Genomic DNA, 24,887 nt, shown 5'->3' with positions numbered 1-24,887 from the left:
GCAGGGAAATGGGAAGCCTGTCAAACTGCAGACTAGAAATAGAAGGAAGAGAGCAACAGAGTGCTAGCAAAAGGCAAGGGGATGTTCTCCGTAGAGAATCACAGAGGTCCCTTAACTACCAGCTAAACTGCTACAAGTCTATAACATCCAACAACACTTGCTGTACTGTGCTTATCAACTTTCTTCCACAAGGGCCTAAAAGRTTGAAATTTAATAAAAGCTACTGAAAAACAGTCTTGGTTTCTGTATGGGATGATTTCTTCCCTAATTGCCAAAAATGGCCAACTCTAGTAAGTTTGGTCAGGATGCAAAACAAAGAGATTGCCTGGAAAAGGCAAAAGCTGATCCCAATTTCTAGATACAAATTGGATCATTCATATTTTGAGGCGGAAAAAAAAAAAAAAAAAAAAAAAAAAAAAAGGTTTCCTAGATTCCTACATATGCCTTACCTGAGGCTACACAGCATAGTGCACTTTGCAGGCCTTATGGCTGCAGAGCCCCTACTTTCTGATCTTTGGGTCACCTTTGTTTGGGGGATATATTATTTCTTTGTGTGTGTTTTTAAACAGCCCAGAGCTAATTCTTCCTTCATCAATTTGAGAGCCATTGACTCATCTTGCCTCATACAACCCAAGAAGGGCAAGAGGCCTGTCCTTTTCCAGAGAATCACTTTTGCAATACAGGACAGATTGATTCATATTGCACTGTCAACAGCTCACTTACCTTGGCAATATCAAACATAACAGAGATTTTAAATTCCCAATCCATGAAAGTGCCATCAGGGTAGGAGATTTTATCATTTAAAACATGCTGTAAAGGAAAGAAAAGAATGACTCTAACATACATTAGGGAAAAACTGGAAGAAGAGACCTAAGTATCTACATCATACAGCCTTTCAATCAGGGTATGAAAAGGATGGCCCTTCACTTTTCTTAGTGAGTACATGCACTGGAATAGGAGTTGATTCAGAAAACAGGGAATATGAAATATATTTTAGGTTTACACAGTTATAAAGGAGAGGACTCAGGAAAAGASGGGTGATTGTGTTTTTAAAGGTAAATTGTGAATTTGGTCTTAATTTGGTCTTGGATTGCCATTATGATGGYAATCCAGTTCCTACCAATTTATTCCTGGCCTTACAAGTTCAAAATAGGCTTCTTTTGCATGTAAGGAACTGTAATGGTCAGTGAGCTACAGTTGCTTCCAGCCATTACCATTTCTACTGCTAAATATAAATCTTCCTAAATACATTGTTTTATAAGAAAAGAACTGGAGATAGAGCTTTCACTTTGTTGCCTTGCTGTGAGTTTGTTCCAGAGCGCACTGCAAGTGAGCGATAAAGAATCTTTACATGAACTCAGAAGCAAAGACTACTTACACTCAGAGAAGATCTGATACCACCAATTACTACATGACTAACACTGAAATAATATTACCAATGATAAACCATAAATCTTTTGCGATTCTTGCCAGGTRGCAATTTACCATTTCTTTTCATAAAAAAAAATAGGAGTTTCGTTCTATAATAAAATACACTATGTTTTTCTGTATTTTCAAATGTTGGGGCAACTGTGGGAGCAGCATTAGCATCAGCAAAGATGACAGCTACAGCTACAGCTTGCAAAATAAGATACACTCCGTGTGCTTTCAATGAGCAACACAAAACAAATACAAGGAATTCCTAATCCTCTAATCCTGACTACCGCTATTGCCTGGGCATGGCTAAGCCTATATTTTACTTGCTTGCAATTCACAGCATCATCTGGCTGTCTACTACCAGCAATTTTCCAGCAACAACAGTTCCAACAGTTGGGGAAGGGCTGGGAAGAACAGGAGAAAGAAGTGGGAACTTAAAGAGTCCTGTCAGCACCTGCTCAGTCTGCTGCCACAGCTGCCACATGGGCACCAGAKGCATGTAGCAGGGGATTATTTTTCTTATTTTGAGATTTGACAGTTTGAGATGGAAGGGGGCCTGCAAAATCCTTTACCCGCAAGGAACCTCTCTCGCAGTACTCAATCACTGCAAAAATCATGGTGTCTATCTTCACAGTGCCATAGAACTTGGTCAGGTTGTAGTAATCCATCTGTAGAAGCTAGAACAGAAATATTACATCCATTTGRAAAAGCAGTCATTGCTGGTGTAGAAACACAGGTCAAGGATAAGTTGTGAAGGAGAATTTAGTTTCAGGCCCTGGTAAGATTTATGAGTTCCTTTTGACTCAGTGTGAATTAAGGCACTGCATGAAGTACTTGAAAGCATTTTTCATTCCAGAGCTTTCTGTGTCGGGGAGATAAGAGTGGCTGCCATTAGGTAYTGCAAGTTAATTCCAAATCTTACTATAGTCTCTATTATTGCCTCTTGCATTGTAGAACCTCACACTTGGTCAGAATAGCCTTTATGAGTGAATGTTGTGAATCAGTGTGTAAATAAGTAGGTCATAAAGATGTAATAACTCCGCAGAGTAGTATAGACTCTGCCCATTTACAGAAACAACACTAGTTTAGTATGCTTTGAATTACTTTTAAAGCTTATGCACATTGTACCTACATGCTGTTTGAAAAGAAAAAAGTATGTTTTACTCAGCAAGATGCAGTACTATAGACAAATTCAGTTCTGATGCTGGAGGTGTCAGTATGCAGAAGTCAGCAGAGAGATATCTATATTGAAAGAGCTGCCCTTAGTGTTTAAAACYGAGATTTAACTCAATATATTCCTCAATCAGAGACTCATAGAATGCTTAAGGTTGGAAGGGACCTCAGAGGTCATCTAGTCCAACCCCCCTGCACAAGAAGGGTCACCTAGAGCACGTAGCACAGGGATACTTAAAATATTCCACTCTTAATGAATTAGTAATGACATGAGCAGAATCTGTTGTTCTTTAGCATCAACTGTAAAAAGGTCTTTTAGCAGGGTGTTATGACTGTGTATTAATTACTTCACTCATCCTTAGCTACATCAAGTTACAGTTCAGATGCTGAACTGGTGCTGAGATCACACACCCAAAGAGAAAGATCCTCAAGCAAAATAGTTTGAGGAACTCCTAGACCCATTCTATTCACAAACATGTGAATATGCTCTGCTGTCTGCTTACTACATGCAATAATTACCTTGTTCAGTTCTATTTTTTGCTTCTCTGTGAAATTACCATCGTTGTTCTTGAGATCCTTTAGGATCACCACCTGAAGAAAAGATACCAGTGGAAGAACAGCATAGTTTTCATACAAGAGTTCATCGTTCTTTTCCCAGAAATGACTATATAAGTGATATTTCAGAAACATATGCCTACTACTTCACTGTTGGAGTATCTCTTAATCAACTAGGAAGTTACGCTTCTAATTACAATTATAATCCAACTAATAATGAGTTATATTTCTTTTAAAAAGATTATCAGAGATAGGAGCTAGAACTGGCATTAATACAGWTTTTAATTCAACATGATTTAAAAGTTAGTCAAGCAGATAGTTGTGCTGAATGTATAAGAAYTGGCATGTATGTAGTCTGTCCTTGCCCTTTAATCCACTAATCTGTTTGATACCAAAGTTTGGTATATTTATTCCTATTTCTGTCTTTTTGGATTAGGATAGTATTTTGCCTCCTGTCAGTCAGCGAAGTCCAATGCACCTGGTAGGAAATAAACTGCTTATTCCTCCCAAAAATTCAAGCCATTCAACCCAGGTGTCATGTTCTGAGCTCTGAAGAGAACTGACCATCTTTAACAAAAAAAAAATCACACAAGCAAAGGAAGGGAGCATAAATACTGCAGTCAGTTTTACCTTCTTATCRTATTTGCCTTGGCGCAGTCTTTGGGTGGTGTCACGCCTTTTATCTTCATCAATCTGGGAACAAAGGAGGATCATTAATTTGCAATTATCACATATTCCCCACTTGGCAAGTCCCAAGTGAGATAAGTAATGTCAGTGTGATCACACAGGGAAACACAAGCATTTCTCTGTCCAAGGAGTGCCAAAGAATGCCACAGAAGGCGTGGGATGTCCATGTCACTCCCAGAGCTGCCTGGGTCTCCCCYTGCTCTCCCCCTGCTGCTCTTAAGCTCTCGGACACTATAGAGGTAGAACAAAGCTGAAGGAAATAATTTCTAACAGTGGTGGCATAGAAGAGCCAAGACATCACTCCCCAGACTATTTTTCCATCACAAAAGGAGCATTACTGTTCCAAAATAGATTTATTCTTCTAGGGACTTCTTGACAGGGAATAATTTTTTTTTCTTCTATATAGTAAGTGAGGGTTAAAAAAAATTATTAAAATTATTTTAACAGAACCCAGTCCTATCAGAGACATAGTAGTCAGGGCATCTCAATGCCCCTCCATCTATGGTCTTTAGAAGATGGAAGCCAAGACTCAGCCTACAGCACCATACTTCTCTTACCTTCAAACTAACATAACTCGTCTCACTGGTCTCCAGAGGTAAGATTTTCTCAGGTGGTATATGGGACCATTTCTTATTTCGAAGTCTATTATCTTTTCTGTACTTCCTGTGAAACAAGCAAACTTGCTCAGAATAACTACTGCGCAAACTGAAACTGCAACAAGAGATTGAGGCAAGGAGTGCCTTAATGTGGAGGAGGAGTTGAGGAGTGTCAGGATAAATCTTGAACACAAGCCTTGTGTCTCTCATACAGTTCCCCAGTCTAAAGCTGCTCTTTTTMCCCTAACTCTGGCAAAGCCTAAACACTGATTCATTTTCCTAAATTTAGCAGGAAAAAAAAAATGGCCATGGCTAGAACCTCAAGGAAGGACAGGCTCTTRAAGCACAAAGAGCCATTAGCATTTTGTGTGCTTTTCTTCTTGGTGTTACTGAACTCTAAAGGGAGGTCTCACAAACAAATACAATACAGAAGTCCTGTATTGTAAGAATTGGATTGTAAGATTTGGTTCTAATGTAGTTCCAGGAGAAGAGGTAACAAGACTGTTGAACAGTGAACTACAACAACWCCTGTATTTTGCCTATCTTGTAAAAAGGAGGGAAGAGTCTTTGGAAGTGGAAGGGGTAGTCTGCTGTCTCTCTTGCAGAGCTTCAGAGCAAAGATTGTGTTCTTTCAGAGAAGATTTCAAAAAGACTGGTATTCATCAGACTACCCACTGCCCCATGCAAGTGCTTCCTCTGTAAAAAACAAGCAAACAAACAAACAAAAATCACACACAGGACACCAGATTGACTGGAGAGACTTCAGGGAAATCCCAGTCCACTGATGGCTGCTGACAAATGCTCCAAAGAGGATATTTTATGGCATTGAGTAACATAAATATTTAATTTTCTAATGCATTTTAACTTCTATGTCTATAAGAAGAGACTGATATTAATTGTAAGAATTATTTTTCTTACAGAGTTCAATCTGGAAAGATGGGTTGCCATTGTATCACTAGGGTGCAATGACATACTTGGCAGCCAGAACTACATCGGGAAGTATGATGATTCATAGGATAAATGAGGAGTAATGAGGCATTCTGATTTTCACAGTTGAGAGTCTTTTCTTTTCTTGTTAGGATACAGTCTTCTGTAATAACTACAATTGTTAAGTTTGCTTTTATATTCACACCAAAAGAGTAAATTCCCTAACAAAAATACCAAAAATAATCTTTTAAATCCTCATTTTGACTTCCTTTGTATTTGATATTTGATATTGGTATACTATAGTAGTATGATAATAATAATAACCTAATCAAATTACATTTTTTATATTCTATGCATCTGCAAATGTGAAAGAGCATAGAACCTTTTACAACTCAAAATGTTACAAGCAGATGAACTTTAACTGTTCATTTATATGTTAAGACTGTGTTGCCAGAAAAAAATACCTTTTCTGTTTCTTGAGAACAATTGGTTCTGCAACAGTTCTATATCCTCATCTTTGATTCTTCCGTCTTGGAAAGCCATAGGTAGCCGTGCAGACCGGTACAGTCAAAATTGGGTATCTGGGCATCTGGGCAGTATTTGTCTTTAATCAGATGTTCTTAAGACCTGATTTTCTCACTTTTTATAAACCTCTCTAAAATATGGCACAGTGATATCCTGAGCTACTAGAAGCAGACACTTGAGTAAGAAAAATTCTTTAAAGATGAAAAAAACCTCCATATATATATGCATATATATATATACATATATATATATATATATGTAATTTGGAAATAGAGTGCTAACCTAGCAACATCATGGACCTAAACACTGAAGCATGTACAGTGAGGAGAAACATACAGGTATGTGAAAAAACAAGGAATAATTCTTCAAGAAGAGATCAAAAGAGCTATCCAAGGAGAAAAGTCGATGAAGGACAAAGAGAGGGACAAAGAGTTGGTACCTTAGAACAAACAAAGAGATGATCAGAACCAGAATCACAATTCCAGCAAGTGTAAAGACAGCAATAGTCAAGACATGTGGACCTGCAGGCAGAAAAAAATGGAAGTAAACAAATTTATCACAGACACTGAGAAAGAACATTGTACTTTTCAAAAAAAAGTATCATTATCCACAAATATACAAGCCATGGTTGCTGAGCAGGGTTATTTTTTTGATCACACCTTAACTCAGAAGCTTTGGTAAAGACTAGCCAAAGAGATAACATACGCCTACACTTTCCCCTTTCTACTTTCACTGCAGGATGAAGCATGAATAGGCACAGTGCAATCAATCTTTCATTAGCAACCAAGGCATAGGCATTTGATAGGGACAACCAGATGGAAGTGAATTTAACAACACTTTTAATTTATTTTTTATTTTTTATTTTTTATTTTTTATTTTTTATTTAATCAGCTCAACAGTAGAATTTTCAGGTCTTCTCCTTTTATTATTTTTTTAAATGCTATAATACACTTGACTTAGTTTGACTTAGTTATGTTTTAAAAAATTAAAAAGCTAAATTACTCCTTATAATAACTCCAATGGATGGTGGCAACAAATCCTGAGAATAGTTCTATGTAAGATGGGGATATAGATGCCTGAAATCCAGTAACCGTTCTTTAGGTGCAGAGTCACCAGCAAGCAGGAAACACTTATGCCCAGCATATTCAGGGCTTAATGCTCTTCATTGACTCCTTTGGATAATGTTTTCCCAAAACTGGAGAACAAGGATTTGGTCCCTACTGTTYTTTATCATTAAATGCAGTATTCAGTGATTACAGTCTGATTTAGGCTTTCTAATGCTGAAAATGAGCTATCTTTTTCCTTCTAGCCTAGCAGTGCATCAAAACAGCAGGGTATATTCCTCTTTCACAGTGTGTTTTGTACAGCAACTCATACCTTTTTCACTCAAGTTAACTTTAGGGCTGAAAGGACCAAGGACCACAATATTTTTATCCAGGATTTGAGTTGAGAGAGATTACAGCTGATTGTGAATTCAAAACGCATTTCTTGCACGGAATTGTTATCCAAGGAGAAGCTGGAGTGAAAATTATGGTGCCACTTGAATCTATGCAGTCTTGTCAACATTCAGCACCAAGGTTCTTCCTTTACTGATCTGGTTGTTTAAAGCTGCTCTAAAGACGTTGTAGACAGAGCTTTGCAAATTAGACTCTCTTCTGAACCTTTCCATAGACACTTTGTTCTGGGATTATGAGTGCTACTAGGTGGCCTGTTCTCTCCAATAGGAAATCAATTTCAAAAGGAATTTCCTAAGATTCCTTAGTAACAAGTTTTGCACTTTACACTGCAGCTTGCAGCTTGAAGACCACCGGCAGGTTCGAGTTCCCAACCAGAGCTCCAGGAGAGCCACAAATTCTTGTTTCTGAGCCTCTGCTACCACCTCCTGGCCATTAGTGTTACAACCCATTAAGGGATAGTGTATCATGAATTAATTTTTTTTCAGCTCCTGTATAAGCAGAAATGTTGGCATATTTTAGAGCAGACTTTATGCATGTGTAGAGTTAGGGTTAAAGCTTTCTGAATAATGGAAAAAATGGATGAAATCCCTAATATCATGGGAGGCCAAAACAGAGGATGGTAGCAAAACTGAGTCAGCKGCTTTCAATTACATACTAGGAAGAAACTGGGCTCTGGTTGCTGTGTTTGTTTTCCTCTCCYTTCCAGAGGAAAATAATATATTTGGAATATATGGTTTGAAAGTTTTGTCTGGCTTTGGCAAAGCTTGGTGGATACTTAAAGTTTRGCTATAAAAAGTAGCCCTTTGGAGTGATGTATTTATTCAGAAATCACACTGGAGGAAAGTTTTTAAACAAACAAAAAAAAAAAGTATTAAAAAAAATTAATTTTTGGAGCAGTTTTGCTTTGGTTTAGAGTATTTGGCAGCAAAGTCGGGCCTTCATTAGGAGCTGAATGCTAAGCTACTTGATTTTCAGATACTGGCTTTCTGCAGCTCTCGAAGGCGGGGATGGATGTGCCTGGGACTGGAGCAGACTGTGGCCCATCAGCAAGCAGCTTAGAGAGCTGAAGCAGGGAGAGCCTGTGGCTAATGTGTGGCTCATTACTGGCCATGCAGTCAGGCCAAGGGGGACTATCTGAGCAGTGACCAGAGCTAAGGGAGAGCTCAGCTCCCGCTGCTCCTCTCAGAGCTGCCCTACCAGAGTCAGGGCAGGGCTGGTGCATCTCCCCTGTTTCTCTCCTGTCGCTGCTACCTGTCTTTGTGGTTCCCACAAGACTCTRGCCATGCACCACTGCTCCTGAACACACTCTCTCATTTCTCTTAGGAGGAAAAGACTTCATCTGAAGTCAAGTGTTTATTTTATTTAGGAATAAACTGGACTCTGCATACCACCTTAACTCTGAATTATGAGGAAGCATTTGTTCCTTAAGTTATCTATGTTTGCATGATAACAAACAGTTAAGTCTAGTACAGTTAAGTCTAAGTGCTGAATAGCTAATCTCACTATCTAATGGGTGTTAAAGCTGCACAAAAATAAATGCTCTGCAAGCAGAGGAACCAATGCATGATCTGCACGTGGTTAATGGATGGACAGCCCTAAGCAGACATTTTCAGACTAATTCAAAAGGCCAAGGAAAGCTATTGGGTTTGATATCAATGTAAAATTGGTTCCACTAAGCCAATTAACATGAACAAACTCAGTCTCTGGACAAGGAAGGTATAATGTTGCTAAATAGAGTAGAAATTTATGGGGAACTTTAATATATCAAACCTATGGATACTAATGAGAATGGAAAACCCAAACCTCATGTAGCAAACTGCTTCTGTCCCCTRTGTTCCACACAGAGAGGTGCTTCATGCTGGGGTCAGGACTGGTCCTGGGGCATTTTTTAGTCTGGAAGAAAGCTTCCTAATGGGGTCTGAAACAGTGCTTATGCCAACACAAAAGCAACTAATTTAAGCACAGGTGCCTTCCTGCCAGTCAAGTTTGTTTGGGACATACTGCACCATCTTTAACCTGTTTTTTGTATGTTTGTTTGTTTGTTTTATAGTATTTTTCATAGGTACTTCCAGCACAATAGATAACATTTCCAAAATCCAGACACTGAGTCAGGAATTTTGCAGTTTCGGAGAATGAGATGGTGGAGCCAAACTGTGTAGAGGGAAGGGGCTGTTCCTCACTCCCTTTCCTCTTCCCCTGCCTTCAGTACTGGGTCATTTGACAAGAACAAGTTCACAGCAGGGAAGTGTGGGATGAAGACATACAGACTCCCTCAATCTGCACCTTTGTCCTCTCCTGAGCTCCATTCATTAAGGGGCAGAGAGAAGACACTGTGCTACATAAGGGATATAGAAATGCAGACTCAGATAACACCTCATAACTTTTAAGTCTGACACCTATCCCAAATGGCCCTTGAAGCAATTCACACCACCACAATCTTACAATAAAACTTTATGTTCCAGTGTGACCTCTTCCAAATTGTGGCATGTTGCTACCTGCRGTCATTACTTCTCTATGGAGTCTATAAGAGATTTAGCAGTGACTTAACGGGAATGCAGGTTCAGAATTGGCCTAGATGCAGAAAACATGAGGGTTTGAGTAGGGGAAGGAAAGACACTGCTCTGTCTGCGGTTCCTATGGTCACTGGCATGGAGCAACATTAAGGTAGCGCGCTGGTGGGACCTTYGTACTGTGTGAGTAGGTTTAATGAGTTTCTCACCAGTGCCTGGAGTATCATTAGGCAGCTTGTGGCTTCTCCAGACAAAATCCGGACTGGCAGTCAGTGGACGTGTCTCATTCTTGTGAGTGTCAAAATACAGGAGAGTCCTGAACTATATGTGCAAGAGGGAAGAAAAGCAGTCAGTAGATGTGGTCTCCCTTTCCTGTCCTGTGCTTCAGACTACTTCAATAAATGTACTGCCCAAAGTTAAAAAGAATAATTCTTATTCTTTCTGCTACAGTGAGGTGTTCTTCAACTTAGCCATATGTTTGGCTGCCACATTGTCCCTCATTCCTCCCCACTCCCTGAAAAGAAATATAGCAGTGCTACAGAATACCAGCTGCACTTCCRTTTACTGCGTCCCTGCATGGCAACAGTCCTGTCAGACTTCAGGACTCCTCTCTGGTCATGTACAGCTTGCCTTGGCATGCCACCACCTCTACTGTAGTTTTCTTGTCGCCCTTCTGACATAGTGCAGGGCATCTTATTTCTCCTCTTGCATCTGTGGTCGAACACTTGCACCCTGGACATACGTACATGTGTAGACTGGTATGTATACAGCAGGGTCAGATTGACATCAATGTCTCCAAATTCATCTAGAGTCACAGGACCTCGTGCACCTATGGACACAAGCAATTAGTCAGAGGGCTTGTATTCTCAGAAATACAAGTATGTGAAAGGATGAATGGGATAAATAAAAAGTTTTCTGATGCTTCAGAACTTTTCAGTCTTCTTCATGTATGTACTAGGACATATATTCAGAAAGTGTGGCTTTGCTTCTCCCTTAATAGCACAATACTTTTTTTGTTTCATATAAAATCTGGATTCAGCTCCAGTAAAAGATGTTGAACTGAATGCATTCAAGAGGAAAGCTCTAGCCATTGAAAAAAATATATTTATCCTATCTCTTCAGCATACCAAGAAYGTCAGATTAACCTCCCCTGAAGGGACTGCCTTAGAGATGAGAAGAGAAATTGCTTGCTTCCATCATCAGTTTGAGTATATCAGCAAAAAAGGAAATACAGACATACTTTCATACTTMCTGCTCTTTTGAGATTTATCTACTTGGCTCTAACAATATTATTTTAACCAGGTTCCTTTTTCTTTTTAACCTCCTGCCTCCTTATGTCAGCAAATGTATACACTGAGAAACTGCCTATGTTGCACATCCCAAGGATTTAAGGTGGAATCTTCTAAGCTACTCACTGTTGGCTTGACTTTGCTCTGATGGAATCACTCAAGCAGAGGATGGAATCTACAAGCAGAGGGCAAGTTAAGCCAATACCCACCACTCTTGGAAATCTCACCTTAAATTTATTCCTTTCTTTTTTTCAGGATAGCATTTTCAACCAGCTTCAGATTGGGTTTTTTGCTGCTGTTGCTGATGACCCATTTTATCTTTTCTAAAGGTCAGCATTGTTATTTTACTTTGGCAATGATATTCTCCCTTTTTATCTCAGAAATTGATGCTGAGTTTTTGATGGTCCATCTTTGGGACAAAGTTTAGAAATGACACTGTCACAATTTAACAACTTGTGGTAAGTTAAAAATGAAATCTGAGTGACAGCCTGTCTCTAAGGGGAAACATGCACTTAGAAACCCATCCATATGCTTCACTGTTCCGAGCCTTTTTTATTCTCCAAATAGTTTCCCTATAGATAGATCAAATTTCTGTACCAGCAGGAACAAATCATCGTGTTAGCCAAAAGAAGGACATTGGCTTCAAGGACTTGTCTCTGTCCTCCTAYTTCACTGGCTTGGAAGCTCTGCCTCTCCTCCTTTCCTCATACCTCCTTAGGCAGCAATATTCCTTCCTTTATACTTTCAAAACAACAGGAAAAGGCTACATCCCAGAAAAGAAATCTTGTCCTCAGCACATTCCTATTTGCAACATTTCAAATGTTTCTCATTTTGGCTTTCTGCCTCTTCTATTTTGCATACACTGAGGGAATTCTTCAAACGATTGTTTTATAGTCCTTTTGTTAGGACTGAAGATAACATAATTGGAAAAAAAATGATAAAAAAGAAAAGAAGAACCAGTGGGAATAGAACTCTTTGAAGAGCTTAGACTTGTTTGGTGTAGAAGGCATTTTTTCTAAGACTGTTTAAAAGCAAATTTATTTTCTCACATCAGTTTAGTGAATCCTGTTCAGGACAGTACTAAATTACCTTCAAAAGTGACATTTCGGAATTCATCGATTAAACTGGCAGGCGAAACTGGTTTCTGGAAGGAGATTAATTTCTTCAGAATATGTCCAAAAAGCAAGACTGCATTAAAATAGCCAAGAACAAAATCGTTTTCATCCTAGAACAGAGAAAAAGAAAAAAGGCAATTTGAAAGGTTGTACTTCTGCCTGGAATTTCAACATCCTTTGTGGTCTTCATTTGGCAAAAACTCCATAAGAGAAAGCTAGAAGTTGTGGAATGCTTGGAGAAATAGAGGGCTGCAAGATCTTTCTGGTGCCTGAACACAGAGGTGGGTAAAATTTAGAGCTATAGGAGGTGTCTACCTGAATCTCTGGCATTCTATTACAGAGAAATAGAGTCAAGAAACCATGTACTGTGGATCCTGACCAGGTCCACTCAAGTAGGATCCAAAGCCTCTGATTTTAGATTAGATTTTCTGTACAGATAATCTGCTACAATACCAGTGAGTCTAGGCTTCCAGATGGCCACAGATGAGGGGCAGGGAGCTGTGCCAGAATTTCCATCTGCCTGCCATAGAGCTGGCACCCAAGAAGGCTTTGGCCAGGGCTGGGGGCTTTGGGAGCCCTGTAAATCCAACCTGAAGCTTCAGACTCCCTGCTGGAGAGTTGGACTGCAAAGCCACAAATCCTTGGAGGAACTCTATATGTAGGGTCTGGTTCCTGAACAGATTGCAAGTGTAACCATATAGAGCAGATACCAGATTTAGGTAGGTTATGCTTTTCAGGAAATTAAAAAAAAAAATTTTTTTTTTGAAACATTTAACTGGCAAGTTGTTGGACAGAAACAGCACTGGCTGCCAATGCTTATACAGATCTGCACACACAAATGAGCCAACAATTACTAGTTCCTGAACTTTCCACACTCGGATCCCTATTATACATATAGATCCTTCTTCTTGCAGTGTGGCTGGCAGCCACACTGAAAAGATGCTGAAGTTGTCAGTCACCCAAAAGTGGCACAACAAAGTTGTGTATTTACAAGTCTCCTGCAATCCCCACAAATATGACACTTTCAGACCAGAGAAAAAGCTTGAGTTGAACTTGGAGTAGCAAGTAGCAACAGCAGGAGTGTGAGATCCTCCAGGTTTGTCTAATGATATTATATACAGAATTATTATAGCAGAATTGAATGTTCTCTGGCATTAATGCATGAAAATATCAACATAACAGTGGATCTTTGGATGAGTACAGCTCCGTTTTTAGTTTTCACTTCCTAGGCGTGAACATGAACCAAGTGAATATAGTGATCTGATAGAAAATACTGTAGTTACCTGGATGGCTTCATCAATCTTTGTGGTATTTGAGTTGTTATCAGGTGGCTGAAGGGTCAGGACAAGTACATTTTGCATGTAACTGTCTGAGCTGTTGTCCTTGAAGTATGTGTTACTGCAGAGCAAAACACAAGAACCCCCAAAATAATCAGCAACAGGGGTAGCAGAATCTGTAACAGAATGATTCTCCTCTCCCCAGTGGAACTGTTAATTAACAGGTTAATGGAGTGCTTCTAAAACCAAAAATTCATTACGGACACAGCACAACATTGTTCATTTCCTGATGGCAGCTTTTGTGCTTAACTATCTAAAAAGATAATATCAGGGAGATCTGGCTATCTGAAACTAAACAGCCGCAGTGAATTATTATTACTACAATAACTGTTTTGCTTCTGTGCTGTTTTTTTCCTCTTCTTTCAAGCAGTGGTTTACATCCTTCAAAAGTGAATATCTTCTCGGCATCCATAGTACTGGAAACAATTTGTGTGAAACAATTTGATAGGTGTAGGGATCAGCTTATTGATTTACTCCTTTAATTCAGTGAGCTAGAAAAAGTTACAGGRAATTATGCAAACTTGCAAACTATGCTGAAACAAGCAGGAAAGCTTATAGCTTTCAGATGTCTTTCATTTCAGCATCCTGACARGCCATCTGGAAGTGCTTCCCTGATTAGGGTTGCAACAATTAGATTTATGTATTACAGAGGAATTTAGCAATACATATTAGAGTCAAGTAGAAGCACCTATCATTGCTATAGCTAGACTGATTAGAACCCTTTGGTATGAGCTTTCTGTCAATATTCATGTGTGATTCTCCTTTTACTCTTTCATTTAGCAATGTGACAGGAGTTTTTGAAGACCATAGGCTCTGCTCCACAAGTATGAGATGGGAATCTGACTCCAGAATCCTGTCCCAGCCATTCATTGAGTTGTCTGACACTGAAGTTGCACTTTTCACACAGGAGAAGTTCAAAGTATTTTTTAGTTTGGCTTGGACTGAGCTATCCAGATAAAAAGATTTCACCAGACTCCACCAGACTGGGTAATCCTAMAACAGCCTCCCTCATCCAAATGTCTGACTGTGTGTGTCCTGGCTGTCAGAGTATTCAGAACAGAAGAAAATTTAAATTCATTACTTTGCCTGAGGAATGTCACTGCTGGAGAAGATGGGGTTTTTGCCTAATGTCTTCTGCTATTGCCTGARTTTGGATCTAACATGTACCATATTTTGTGTTCTAGGAAGAATATGAGATAGGCAGCAAAATTAGAGGGGTATGTAGCAAATTTAAGTAGGGCAATACATAAGGTGGGCTGAAGCAGTTGGCTGTATCAGACCACATATCACAGTGGAGAAGTCCCTACTCATCCTTTCCTAATGTAAAGGAGAGAACTGAGGCAAACACCTGCAGCACCAGCATCTCCCTGTTGTGCATTTAAAAAGGAAGGGGAAGTCTCACCTTATGAAAAACAAYTGGGAGTTCTCAATGCCTGGATAAAGTTGTGAAAATGCTAAGGTGGTTAGAGGCATTTCTGATAAACATACACATATATGATGAACTTTGAAAGGAGACAGAGTCAACTGATATAACTTGAACTTTAGGCTCAGGTAAATGTTTGGATCTAAAAGTTAGATGACTGAAGTCTTTATTCCAAAGTGCTTCCTTCCTGAACTGTCAAGACTAGCTTTTGAAGAGAGGGCTGGGATGTCCCACAGGCCTGAAATTTTATGGATTCTTCAGCTACCTCAACAGTGAAATAAATAAGACAAGGCGTGGGCACATACTTGAGTGATCATCCAAACCACTAACCTGCCAGCACAGTCCCTGGCATGGTTTTGGCCCAGGCCAACTAGTTTCTTCCAGATTGTGGCTTGGCAGGATAATGGGAGTCATTCTCAAAAGGCAGCTTGGACATCAAGGATAGCTGAGCTGTGAGGATGCAGGCTGTGTTGTACCAGTTAGGCTTAGGGCCCTTGGTCCTCCTATTTACTAAAACACATAAAGTTGTGGAGGCTACCAATGATAAGACCAGTTTACAATAGTCTTCATCAATAATTATTTTCTAATTATAAAGATGAAATTAAAAAATGGAGTACTTAGGGCGAATACTAAGAAACATTTCTGAAATTCTAATTTATMTAGTTATAAAGATGTTGAGCAGTGAAGGAAAAGTAGTTTCATCTTTTAAGACATTTAAAAACAGAATAAATTAAACCTWGAAAAATATCCCAAAAGATCAATTAAATAATTGTCTAGTTAGACAGACAGTATGAAAAATATACAATGTCATGAGCATGAGATCAGACATGTTCCCTAACATCAGATTCTATGGTTTTCTAATGGGTTCTGCAGTGAGGTAAGAATTGAGCAGTATGAAGTTAACCCTATCTACTCTGGTCACTGCTTTAGAAAAGTCTTAGGTAAACTAATTTGGATGTTGTAGAGCATGTGCCACAATTTAAGCGTTAAACAGCTTAAATAGCAACAGTTATTAAACAGCTTAAAAGGCAAAGGATGTCAATGAAAAACTTTTTGTGAGAGAGCATTATTTCAATGCCACAGTTCCAGTCATATTATTTCGATTATCTCTGACCTGCAGCAAGCTGCAGAAAATGAGGAAAAGCAGAGGTGATACTTTACTTGAAGAGATCTATCAGGATGATAATTATGTCTTCATCCACTTGCTCCGTCCCTAGGTCAGTGCTGACGTCAGCAGGAGAACCACACATGATGATCACTAGAGATCAGGCAAAAACGGAGAGGTTCAGATAAGGAGAGGGCATTTGCTTGCTCTCAGTGCTTGAGTAGCAGGTAGTCTAACAGTGCTGGGCTGAGGCAACCTGAGCTGTGTTGAGACCCAGGCATTGGGCTACAGTCTGCAACAGGACAGGGATACCTGAGGGAAGCAATTTGGTCCCTCACTGCCTGCTCCAGGTTATGTTTGATTGCCCTAAGACATTTATTGTTACCATACTCAAATAAGCCTTAGCAATACTGATGCAATACTGGCTACTGAATACGAAAGTTTCTAAAGGTAAATGGCATTCAATCACTACAGTTTCGCTGTGTTATAGCTCTCACATTCATTTTGCCTGTTGATGCCAGGTGCATAGTCTTACTAGAAGATGAAGTATATAACTTCTCAGTGTCTCTAGTATAGATGGATCAGTTCTTGAAGAAGTGCCCCTTTACTGCACAGGCAATGCCTGCATGTTTACCAGAGCTGCAAACATAGGAATGGTAGAGAATTAAGTATTTTTGTAATATTCAAGGCCCTGATCAGAGCTGTGATTTCTGGGTTTCTGAATCTTTCACAAAAGAGGGTTCATAAGAAGATAATGTCATACCTCAATGGCATAATTAACCCCAAAAGGCCTCTGGAACCAGAGTAGTCCCCCATACATATAGGGAGGGAAAAAGGAATCTGAGAACTTTGTGCCAGCTTCTGCTTGCACCAATGTGAAACAGTGTGCGTGCTTTCCATCCTTTCTATGGAAAGACTGACCCTATAAGGTAACTAAGAGGGTCAGAATGATTTTCAGGGAACAGCAACTTACCAGGAAGAGAAAGTGCTCCCTCAGCCCCCCTTACCATTGCTCTTCCGGTTTGGATCCTTCACAGTTTTTTTAAACTGGTCTGAAGTCCTTAAAATTTCCTTGACCTTCAGGTTTTCAGAGAATTGTGTTACTCCAGCATCTAAAGCATTCATGTACCTGATACAAAGCAGGAAGCAAAAATATTGTCAGGAATTCGCTAACTCCTTACATTCACATAGTGTCTTCCCTCCAAAATGAGCCAACATGCTAGATAGACTGGTTAGTGTTTGCAGCATGATAAGGAACAGGTTTTGTGTGCCTATGAAAGAAAGTCAATTTGGAGAATGAAAGAATTAAAACTATCTTGAGTGTCACTCAAAGGTATTTAAGATTGGTAATACAAAGGATGAAGTTAGAGAATACAATGGAGCAATAAGACATTAACACTTAAGAAAATAAACTGGGATGTGGGAGACTTTTAGTGACAGAAAGCTCTAGGATTCTCTGCTGTAATAAGACTTGAGGGCTGATCTTCGGACACACTTTGGRAGAGTTAAATGAGCAAATGGCTGCTACAGAAAGAACCAAGATCGCAAAACACACACACAGTCTGACAGTGACAGAAAATAAGAAAGGAGGAATGTAGCYTCTGATCTATCAACACTGAGATCCCAGCTCTGTAGAGTACCAAGGATCTTTTTCAGCCCATTATTTTCATAAACRGAAGAAGCGATCATTAATTTATAGGAACATAAAAATAGTTGGAACATACCTAATTTTGCTTAGACTTTTGCTTATCAGTACAGACAACCATGCACTTTTATACATATATGAGGGAAACAGCAAATGTAGTATACTTTGTGCTTTAGCTTTAGCAAAAAAAAAAAAATTAAAAAAAAATAGAGAAGTATAAAATCTTCAGGCTGACAGCTTCTATTAAAACAGAACATGATACACATTTTCCCAAATATATTAGAATGAATGACAATAAAATGGACAGAGATACAAAACTGATTTTAAAATATTTTGTTAATTCAATAGCAAAGGAAGGTATAAAGAAGAATCTGAACAAAAAATAATAAAGATAAGGCAGAAAGCACTTTGCACATAACAACTTATATAAGTTAACTTCCCTGAATGGTATGAAACCTGTGGGATTAAAACAATATAGCTAAAGTATGAGCTGTACATTGGCAGTTATGTTTGGAAATATGGAGATATGGGAAATGTAAGCAGCACATTAGAGAAATGGACTCATGTTTCAAAACCAGAAAGACAGGTAATTCTAGCAACTACATCATGTCATCAACTTGTTGTGAAGTAAAAAAGAAAGCAATAGAAGGCCCTAACTATTTATAAAAGAGTGAAATGGAGATCAGTTTTTAGGTCTCTTATTTCTGAAAATGATTTTAAATGTAAACTTAAGCATAGATAATAATGTCTAAGCACAATCCTATATCATTTTGAAGACAATAGATTTTTAGATTTTCCTTCAAATTCTGCAGGCTCCTCAGGTTATGAACTGGAAATACAAATAACAATTATTTCCATGAATTCTTAGCTGTCTTTGAATTACCTTTTAAAATAGCAGGAGAAAAGGTAATTGATTTAATAATTTTCTTTATGCCCTAACATCAGGGGAAAAAAYATCAAAATAGGATAGAAATATTGACATGAAGTGAAAATTGAGGAGTCAATAAACAAAGAGCAACGATAAATACCAATATATTATTGCATATACCTAACTAAAATCATATTTAAAATAGCATTTCATTTTATAAAGGGAGAAAAATCAGTATTCTCAGGAATCAAGCAGAGGCTGCTGTTTCATGTCACAAAGTAGAAGCTGGCTCCTGTGCTCAAAACTGGTGCAAGCACAGTTTAAATTTAGCAATTATTTGGGGTCTTTTTGTTCAAATAAAGATACTGTTTCACATTCAGAAAGGTCTCAAAGTAACAATAGTGTCCACCTCGAGACTTTAAAAGAGCTAGGTAAGATCCTGCAACCTAAAAACACATCTATGGGGAGAAAAATGAGGGAGCCTCTCACATGTAGCACTGTTACCTGAAGTATTTCCAGACAGGTCAAGTTTTTGATAACGCTGTCCATAGCAATATTCAAGGCTTGAGATTTCTTAAAAGTATTCTCAAAAGTGCTTGACTTTCTACGTTGATAGCTGTTTATGCAAAATTGAGTATGTCTCAGCTATTTTTATGTTCCTGTAAATTAATAATTATCTCCCATGTTTTTGAGAATAATGGGGAGAAAAAGATGCCTAGAGCACTGCAGGACTGAGATCWCAGTCTACTTAAAGTAGACTAAGTGAAACATTAGGATATGCAGGACACCTGAAGGATGTAATTCATCTTTTCCTGCTCATTTCTTGATAGCAGTACAGCACCTCCAAAAGAAAAGGATTGAAGGACAGCCTCTTATGCCCCAAAAGAGAGACTGAGTTGAGCAGAACAGCTGGGACAGAGGTGAAACCGCATCTTACCAGAAGCAAACCTCTGAGTTCTCATTCCTCTTGTAAATGTAGGCAGATTCCCAGGCTGTAGTTTTGAAAGGCAAACCGGCGTTATTCCAGAAATAGTGGAAAAAGTCGTTCAGTTTCCTGGCCGGGGTCAGAATGCGGGTTAGGTTTTCTTTATAGTCACAGGACAGTCCAAAACTCCCTGCAGAGATCAGAGGCATGCTCAGTATGGTGTCCACTCTGAGGGGAGAGAAAAGAGGACACATCTGAATTGCAGTGGCATCAAGGCAGCTAATGTGTGATGTCTATCCCCAGCACCCTCTCTTCTTGCGGTCTGCACAGTTGAACAGGAACTCAAACCTGAAACATAAGATTTCTAATGATCCTGAGGAAATTTCCAATCAGTATGGCCTGCTAAAATGGGCATGCAGGCATCTTCTCCAATCACCTATGCCACGGGCACCTTCCTTCTCCAGGCCCGTGTGGTAGTGTGCATTGATTGACCCAGAGGGATCTGACAGCAATTCAACTGTTCTAGGATACATCCAATTTTTCTCCCAGATTGTTATCAAGGACTGTGCACTGTTTGGTGCAYTGTTAGGAACTGATCTGTAAGTGATGTGTATATTTGCAGCAATTCACCTAAGCACTGGGAGATGAAGGGGCTTTATGACCTATCCTAAGAGCCAGGCTAGAACAACAGAGCACAAAAAGGGGGGACAGCATATATTTCCAGGAAAACTCTCCCAGATGACTGAAATGACAAGCTACATGCTCTTAAAATTTCTCAAGTAATCTGTTTGGCAACCAATTTATGTGTCAAAAATAATAAAAAATAATAATAATTTTGGTGTCTTTTGTCACATTTGTAAAATTATAGGAAAAAGTCTTGACAAATGGGAGGTATGTCCTCAGGGAATTTAAAGGAGGCTGTCTTGGCAATGCTATTAAGTTAGTTTTGGATGAGCAAGGGGGATTTTACCACCTCTCCGATTTGTGAGAATTGCCAGATGACTCTCTGTCTTCCACTGTAATTTTTTACATGGGATGGATTTGATCTATTTATTAGACAGTACTGGAGGAGGAGGGTTTTGTTGACATCAAAAAGCTTTACTCCTACTAGTGAAAGGAAAAATTTTCTGTTTCACTATGGCATATTTTAGAAGACGGACAACAGCAACAGTCAGAGAGAAAATAAGGCAACTCTTGCTGGAATGGATTGATGAAACAACAATATTTTTTTCTCCATAAAGAGAGTAAGTTGGATGAGATGAAAGTATTTTTATAGATGTTGCTATTAGACTAAAGATATTTCAGTTCTTATAAGGGACAATTGATTGTCCCTTAAAATTAGTAAATTTTGACTATGAAAAACATATCCATCAGAGTTGTTACAAAAGAAATTTGGTTTTAAGTTAAGGCCACTTTTATTACCAAAATAGGAAGTTTACATTTGGTGCAATAGAAAGAGACCCAAGTAATAAATTAGGAAAACCACTTCACTAATGAAATGGACATTTTTCTAGCTGGGAGAGTATGCTGTAAGGTAAGGTGCCTATTTTGATTTACAAATCGATTGCACCATGAGCAAATCCGGATTGGTGCCTCATAGTTAGTGCTCTATATTGCTCTGCACAAACTTCTGCTACTCATACTTTTTACCAGTTATTAGTTTAGCTGTCAACTTTGGAGGAAAAGACTTGGACATTATTCTGGACAGCTCCATATCCAACAAATTAGAAATTCGAACACAGTTAGTAAACACAACAAATAAAATGGAGTATATTGCACAATATTTTATTGTGGTCTTATATTTTTATTCTGTAAATCAATACATATACTTTCACATACACATATACACATATACACATATACATACACATATACTTTCACCAGGAACATTGCATTCACTTCTAGTTATACCACTCAAAAGATGCTAGATGCAAAGTTTGAGGTGAAAACATCCCTATCTTTTCTGTATCTCTCAATGAAGCCAAGACACTAGCAAAATTTAAAAAGAGGATGGTGATCTAGTTTGGTAAAACTATGAATTTGTATGTTATGACATTACTTTTAAACTGGATTTTGGGCTTTTCTCTTGTATCATGTGACTCAGGCTCTTTTCAGTGACTGAATACGCACCCAGAAGGATCTCAGTTGCTGCAGTACTGCTATATCTACATGCCTCAGGCTAATAACTCACTTTCCTACCATGCTTGTTGAAGAGAGAAGTGTTCTGACCTCATTTTCCTGCTAGTGGTGGGATTGCATTGATGGGGTCTGGAAAAGGATTTCTTTTTCTCCAGCAAACACTGTGGCTATGAATAAGAGTCTTATTGCCTTGACCACACAGCCCAAGGTGTCTGCTGAATGCCCAGGTCCAATGTGTCTGCTGGCTTGTTGCACACAGAAGAACTTTGTTCAAGAGTTCATATCTTTAACAACAGAGAGGCAGGGAGAGGTGTTTTAATACTTACGAGACCATTTGGTAGGTGGCATAAGTGCAAGCAGGTCCTATGACAGCACAGCCAAGTAAGCCTTTACTCTGCAAGAGATCAGAAAGGGTGGGCAGTGAGGACAATGCAGAGGGCTATCACAGAGCAGGAAAACAAAGAAGACTACAGGATTTAGGAGGAAGTCTCAGAATTTAGGCAGGACTGGAGTAAGAAAGGAACTGCAGAAAAGCTAAAAAAAAACAAATTTGGAGTACAGGAGGGAATAGTCACAAAGAGCTATTTAAGAAAAGAGAGAGGACAGAATAGTGCTGTGAGTATGATTTTCATTGAAAGATAGAAAAACCTCTGCAGGAGCTAACTTCCTGGTCTGCAAAGTGGAGGCAGTAAGGGAGAAGTAGAGCATATTAGGACTAAAATGCATAATAAATGCCCRTGTGGTCCAATTGCAAATATATGGAAAATATGGAATTACATATCAGAACAGTGCCTGCACTTGGAGCAAAAAAAAGGGTTAGAATTTTGAGATACTATGTACAGAAATGAGATTGTTTATGAGCATATAAAGCTTTTGTGAAAAAGTCCTCTTATGACCGCCAAAATTACTGGTCTGATTTGCTGTTCATCATGAATGATTTTTCTAGTAACTAAGACTATAGCACATGCTCATACCTTGTTAAAATCAGATTGACAAAGCTTTACTTGGAGGCTAAAGTTGTTAGACATCAGCAAATCCACTGAAACRTGCCTTCTTGAATGTGTTGAAAGGCACTCCTTGTAAACAAAAGCTTTTCCCAATATTAGGGCACTCATATTTTTTCTCCATGTGATTTCTCTGATTTCCTGTATAGAGCGAGCGTGCATTTCATCTTTGCCCTCTGGACATAGTTCCATGAGCTCTACAATGTCAGACTAATAGCACCTCTACCCCAAGGTGCACCTTCTCATCATCACTCATCATCACAGCTCTCCGCTTTGTGCTCACACAATATTTGTGTAATTGCATGACGAACCAGATTAGGGAACTGATCAGCTAAAAATGGACTGATGGGGCTGTATGTGCATTTATTTTTAGCTGTATTACTTTGGCTGTGTGGCCACACAAAGAGCTGTGCAGATACAACAAAGGGAGTAAGTAACTCCCTGTCAAATTTATTTTTAACAACAGATTCAAAAGTTATTAGCACAAGACAGAAGAGACAAACAAGCACAGATACATTTATTCGCATAAACAGATGGAAGAGGATTTTTTTCTTACAAAGTTAGACTTWAAAAAAAAAAGAAAAAAAAAGCCTGATACTCACATAAATTTGCCTGATGAGGTCCACCCCTTCACAGGTGCTGGTACGACAGCCTTGTGAGAAATATAGTGATGTGCTAAAGTTGTGGAAGCTAGCATCTACTGTAACATTTACTCCTGCCAGATGTATAAGAAAACAACGTTATGAGATGTAGATAATTGTTAACATACTCTGCATTAACATGCTCTTTCTTTCTTTCCTTCTTTCCTTCTTTTCTAACAGAGGTAATTTCACGCTAGGATGTTTCCAGTCTCAATAAAATACTACTACTAGATAGACCACCTATCTAACTCACACTACTTAGCATGGGATTACAAAATTTGTTCCAGTGCTGACTTCCTCTACTGAGTATTACTACTGGTGATTATCACTCTTATTTTTAGAGTTCTGTAGAAACAAGCTGAGACTACTTTGCAACAAAAATGGAAACCAACCAACCAGACAATCAAAGAAAAACAAAAAACACCCTTCAATTAGCAGACATTAAGAAAAATGAATCATTTCTCAAAAATCATTTTGTCCAAATATATTCTAGAGAGTGACAATATACTGGTGATATCGAAAGACGTAAGATACTGATGTGAATAGAAGCATTATCTAGTGCACTTGATTGAGGACAAAAACCATATGGGCTGCAGGCTCTTCACACATCAAGCCATAATGTGATCAACAAGCAGGGATCAAGATGAAAATTCTTCTCCAAGACTATAGCCTCTCACCAGGAGAGGAGAAAGTCTCATTTTTCACGTGTTTACATCTCTGGCAGTCTAGTAATTATGAAATAGGATGAATTAGTGCTAGGTTCTGCTGCAAGGTCAGCTCAGTCACCGGACTGGAGGGATCACTGGTCTTGTGTGATCCAGTTCAATAATCCTTGTGTTTTTAATCCCAAGTGGACACCTCCAGAAAGGAATGCGGGAAGAGTCTGCCCAGCTACCATTTAAGTGAGAACAGTTCTGCCTATAGCACTTCTGTTTTCACAAAAAGAGGGCCATTACTGTAAGAATTATATAGAGAACATAGACCACCAAGGARCCGGTCTGAGGAGCAGTTTGCAGAAAGTGAGATCAGTAGAGAGCTGTGACACGTCCAAGTCAAGTGTGTCAAGTCTGGCAAGAAACAACAGTGGGAAAGCCATTGCCTTACCTTCCATCTGGAACTGCTCTTGTATAATTTCCAAGGCTTGTTTCACAGCTGACATCAAATCAGAAGCAGTTACTGGGAAATCTGTATTATCCATGAGCATCACGTTGATCAAATAACTGTTGTTGCTACACTTGCTTGAACCAACTTGTTGCAGTATTGGGAGCAAGAGAAACAAAGGCCGAATGGCCAGAGGCAACATCCATTGCTTCATCTTCGCTCAGTTTAGATCCATTGTGTCTGTTTGCTCTTTTCTCTTTCTCTCAGAGATAKTCAGATATCTCTCACAGATCTCTCTCCCAGGTAACCTACAGTTTTGTTTCTGAATAGGACAAAACAGATTTCCACGCTGTAGATTCAAAAATAGGCTATACAAGCCTCCACTCAGGTGCTTCCTTGTCCCCCTTTTCTGACTTCACCTCTCTCTGTCCTTCTGGTGTCTTAGGTGG

At 39.0% G+C, this 24,887-nt stretch overlaps 1 protein-coding gene across 1 annotated transcript in view; it reads right to left on the bottom strand.

Annotated features, from left to right (window-relative positions):
* GUCY2C (guanylate cyclase 2C) overlaps positions 1 to 24,678 on the bottom strand; it is a 44,469-nt gene extending 19,791 nt beyond the window's left edge. The window contains exons 1-16 of the mRNA XM_026040416.1: positions 24,442 to 24,678; positions 23,299 to 23,411; positions 22,019 to 22,086; positions 19,566 to 19,781; positions 17,123 to 17,244; positions 16,172 to 16,268; positions 13,525 to 13,648; positions 12,225 to 12,360; positions 10,593 to 10,675; positions 10,056 to 10,167; positions 6,319 to 6,400; positions 4,389 to 4,494; positions 3,775 to 3,837; positions 3,109 to 3,180; positions 1,989 to 2,093; positions 724 to 810 (exon numbers count right to left, since the gene is read on the bottom strand). Of these exons, the coding sequence (XP_025896201.1) occupies positions 724 to 810; positions 1,989 to 2,093; positions 3,109 to 3,180; positions 3,775 to 3,837; positions 4,389 to 4,494; positions 6,319 to 6,400; positions 10,056 to 10,167; positions 10,593 to 10,675; positions 12,225 to 12,360; positions 13,525 to 13,648; positions 16,172 to 16,268; positions 17,123 to 17,244; positions 19,566 to 19,781; positions 22,019 to 22,086; positions 23,299 to 23,411; positions 24,442 to 24,652 (1,797 nt within the window). The 5' untranslated portion in view covers positions 24,653 to 24,678. The remainder of the gene's footprint in view (positions 1 to 723; positions 811 to 1,988; positions 2,094 to 3,108; positions 3,181 to 3,774; positions 3,838 to 4,388; positions 4,495 to 6,318; positions 6,401 to 10,055; positions 10,168 to 10,592; positions 10,676 to 12,224; positions 12,361 to 13,524; positions 13,649 to 16,171; positions 16,269 to 17,122; positions 17,245 to 19,565; positions 19,782 to 22,018; positions 22,087 to 23,298; positions 23,412 to 24,441) is intronic.
* Positions 24,679 to 24,887: the final 209 nt, after the last annotated feature.

Source organism: Nothoprocta perdicaria, unplaced genomic scaffold, assembly GCF_003342845.1.
Source record: "Nothoprocta perdicaria isolate Ctin4 unplaced genomic scaffold, notPer1 scaffold_256, whole genome shotgun sequence".
NCBI lineage: Eukaryota > Metazoa > Chordata > Aves > Tinamiformes > Tinamidae > Nothoprocta > Nothoprocta perdicaria.
This window is presented reverse-complemented; position numbering and strand designations above follow the sequence as displayed.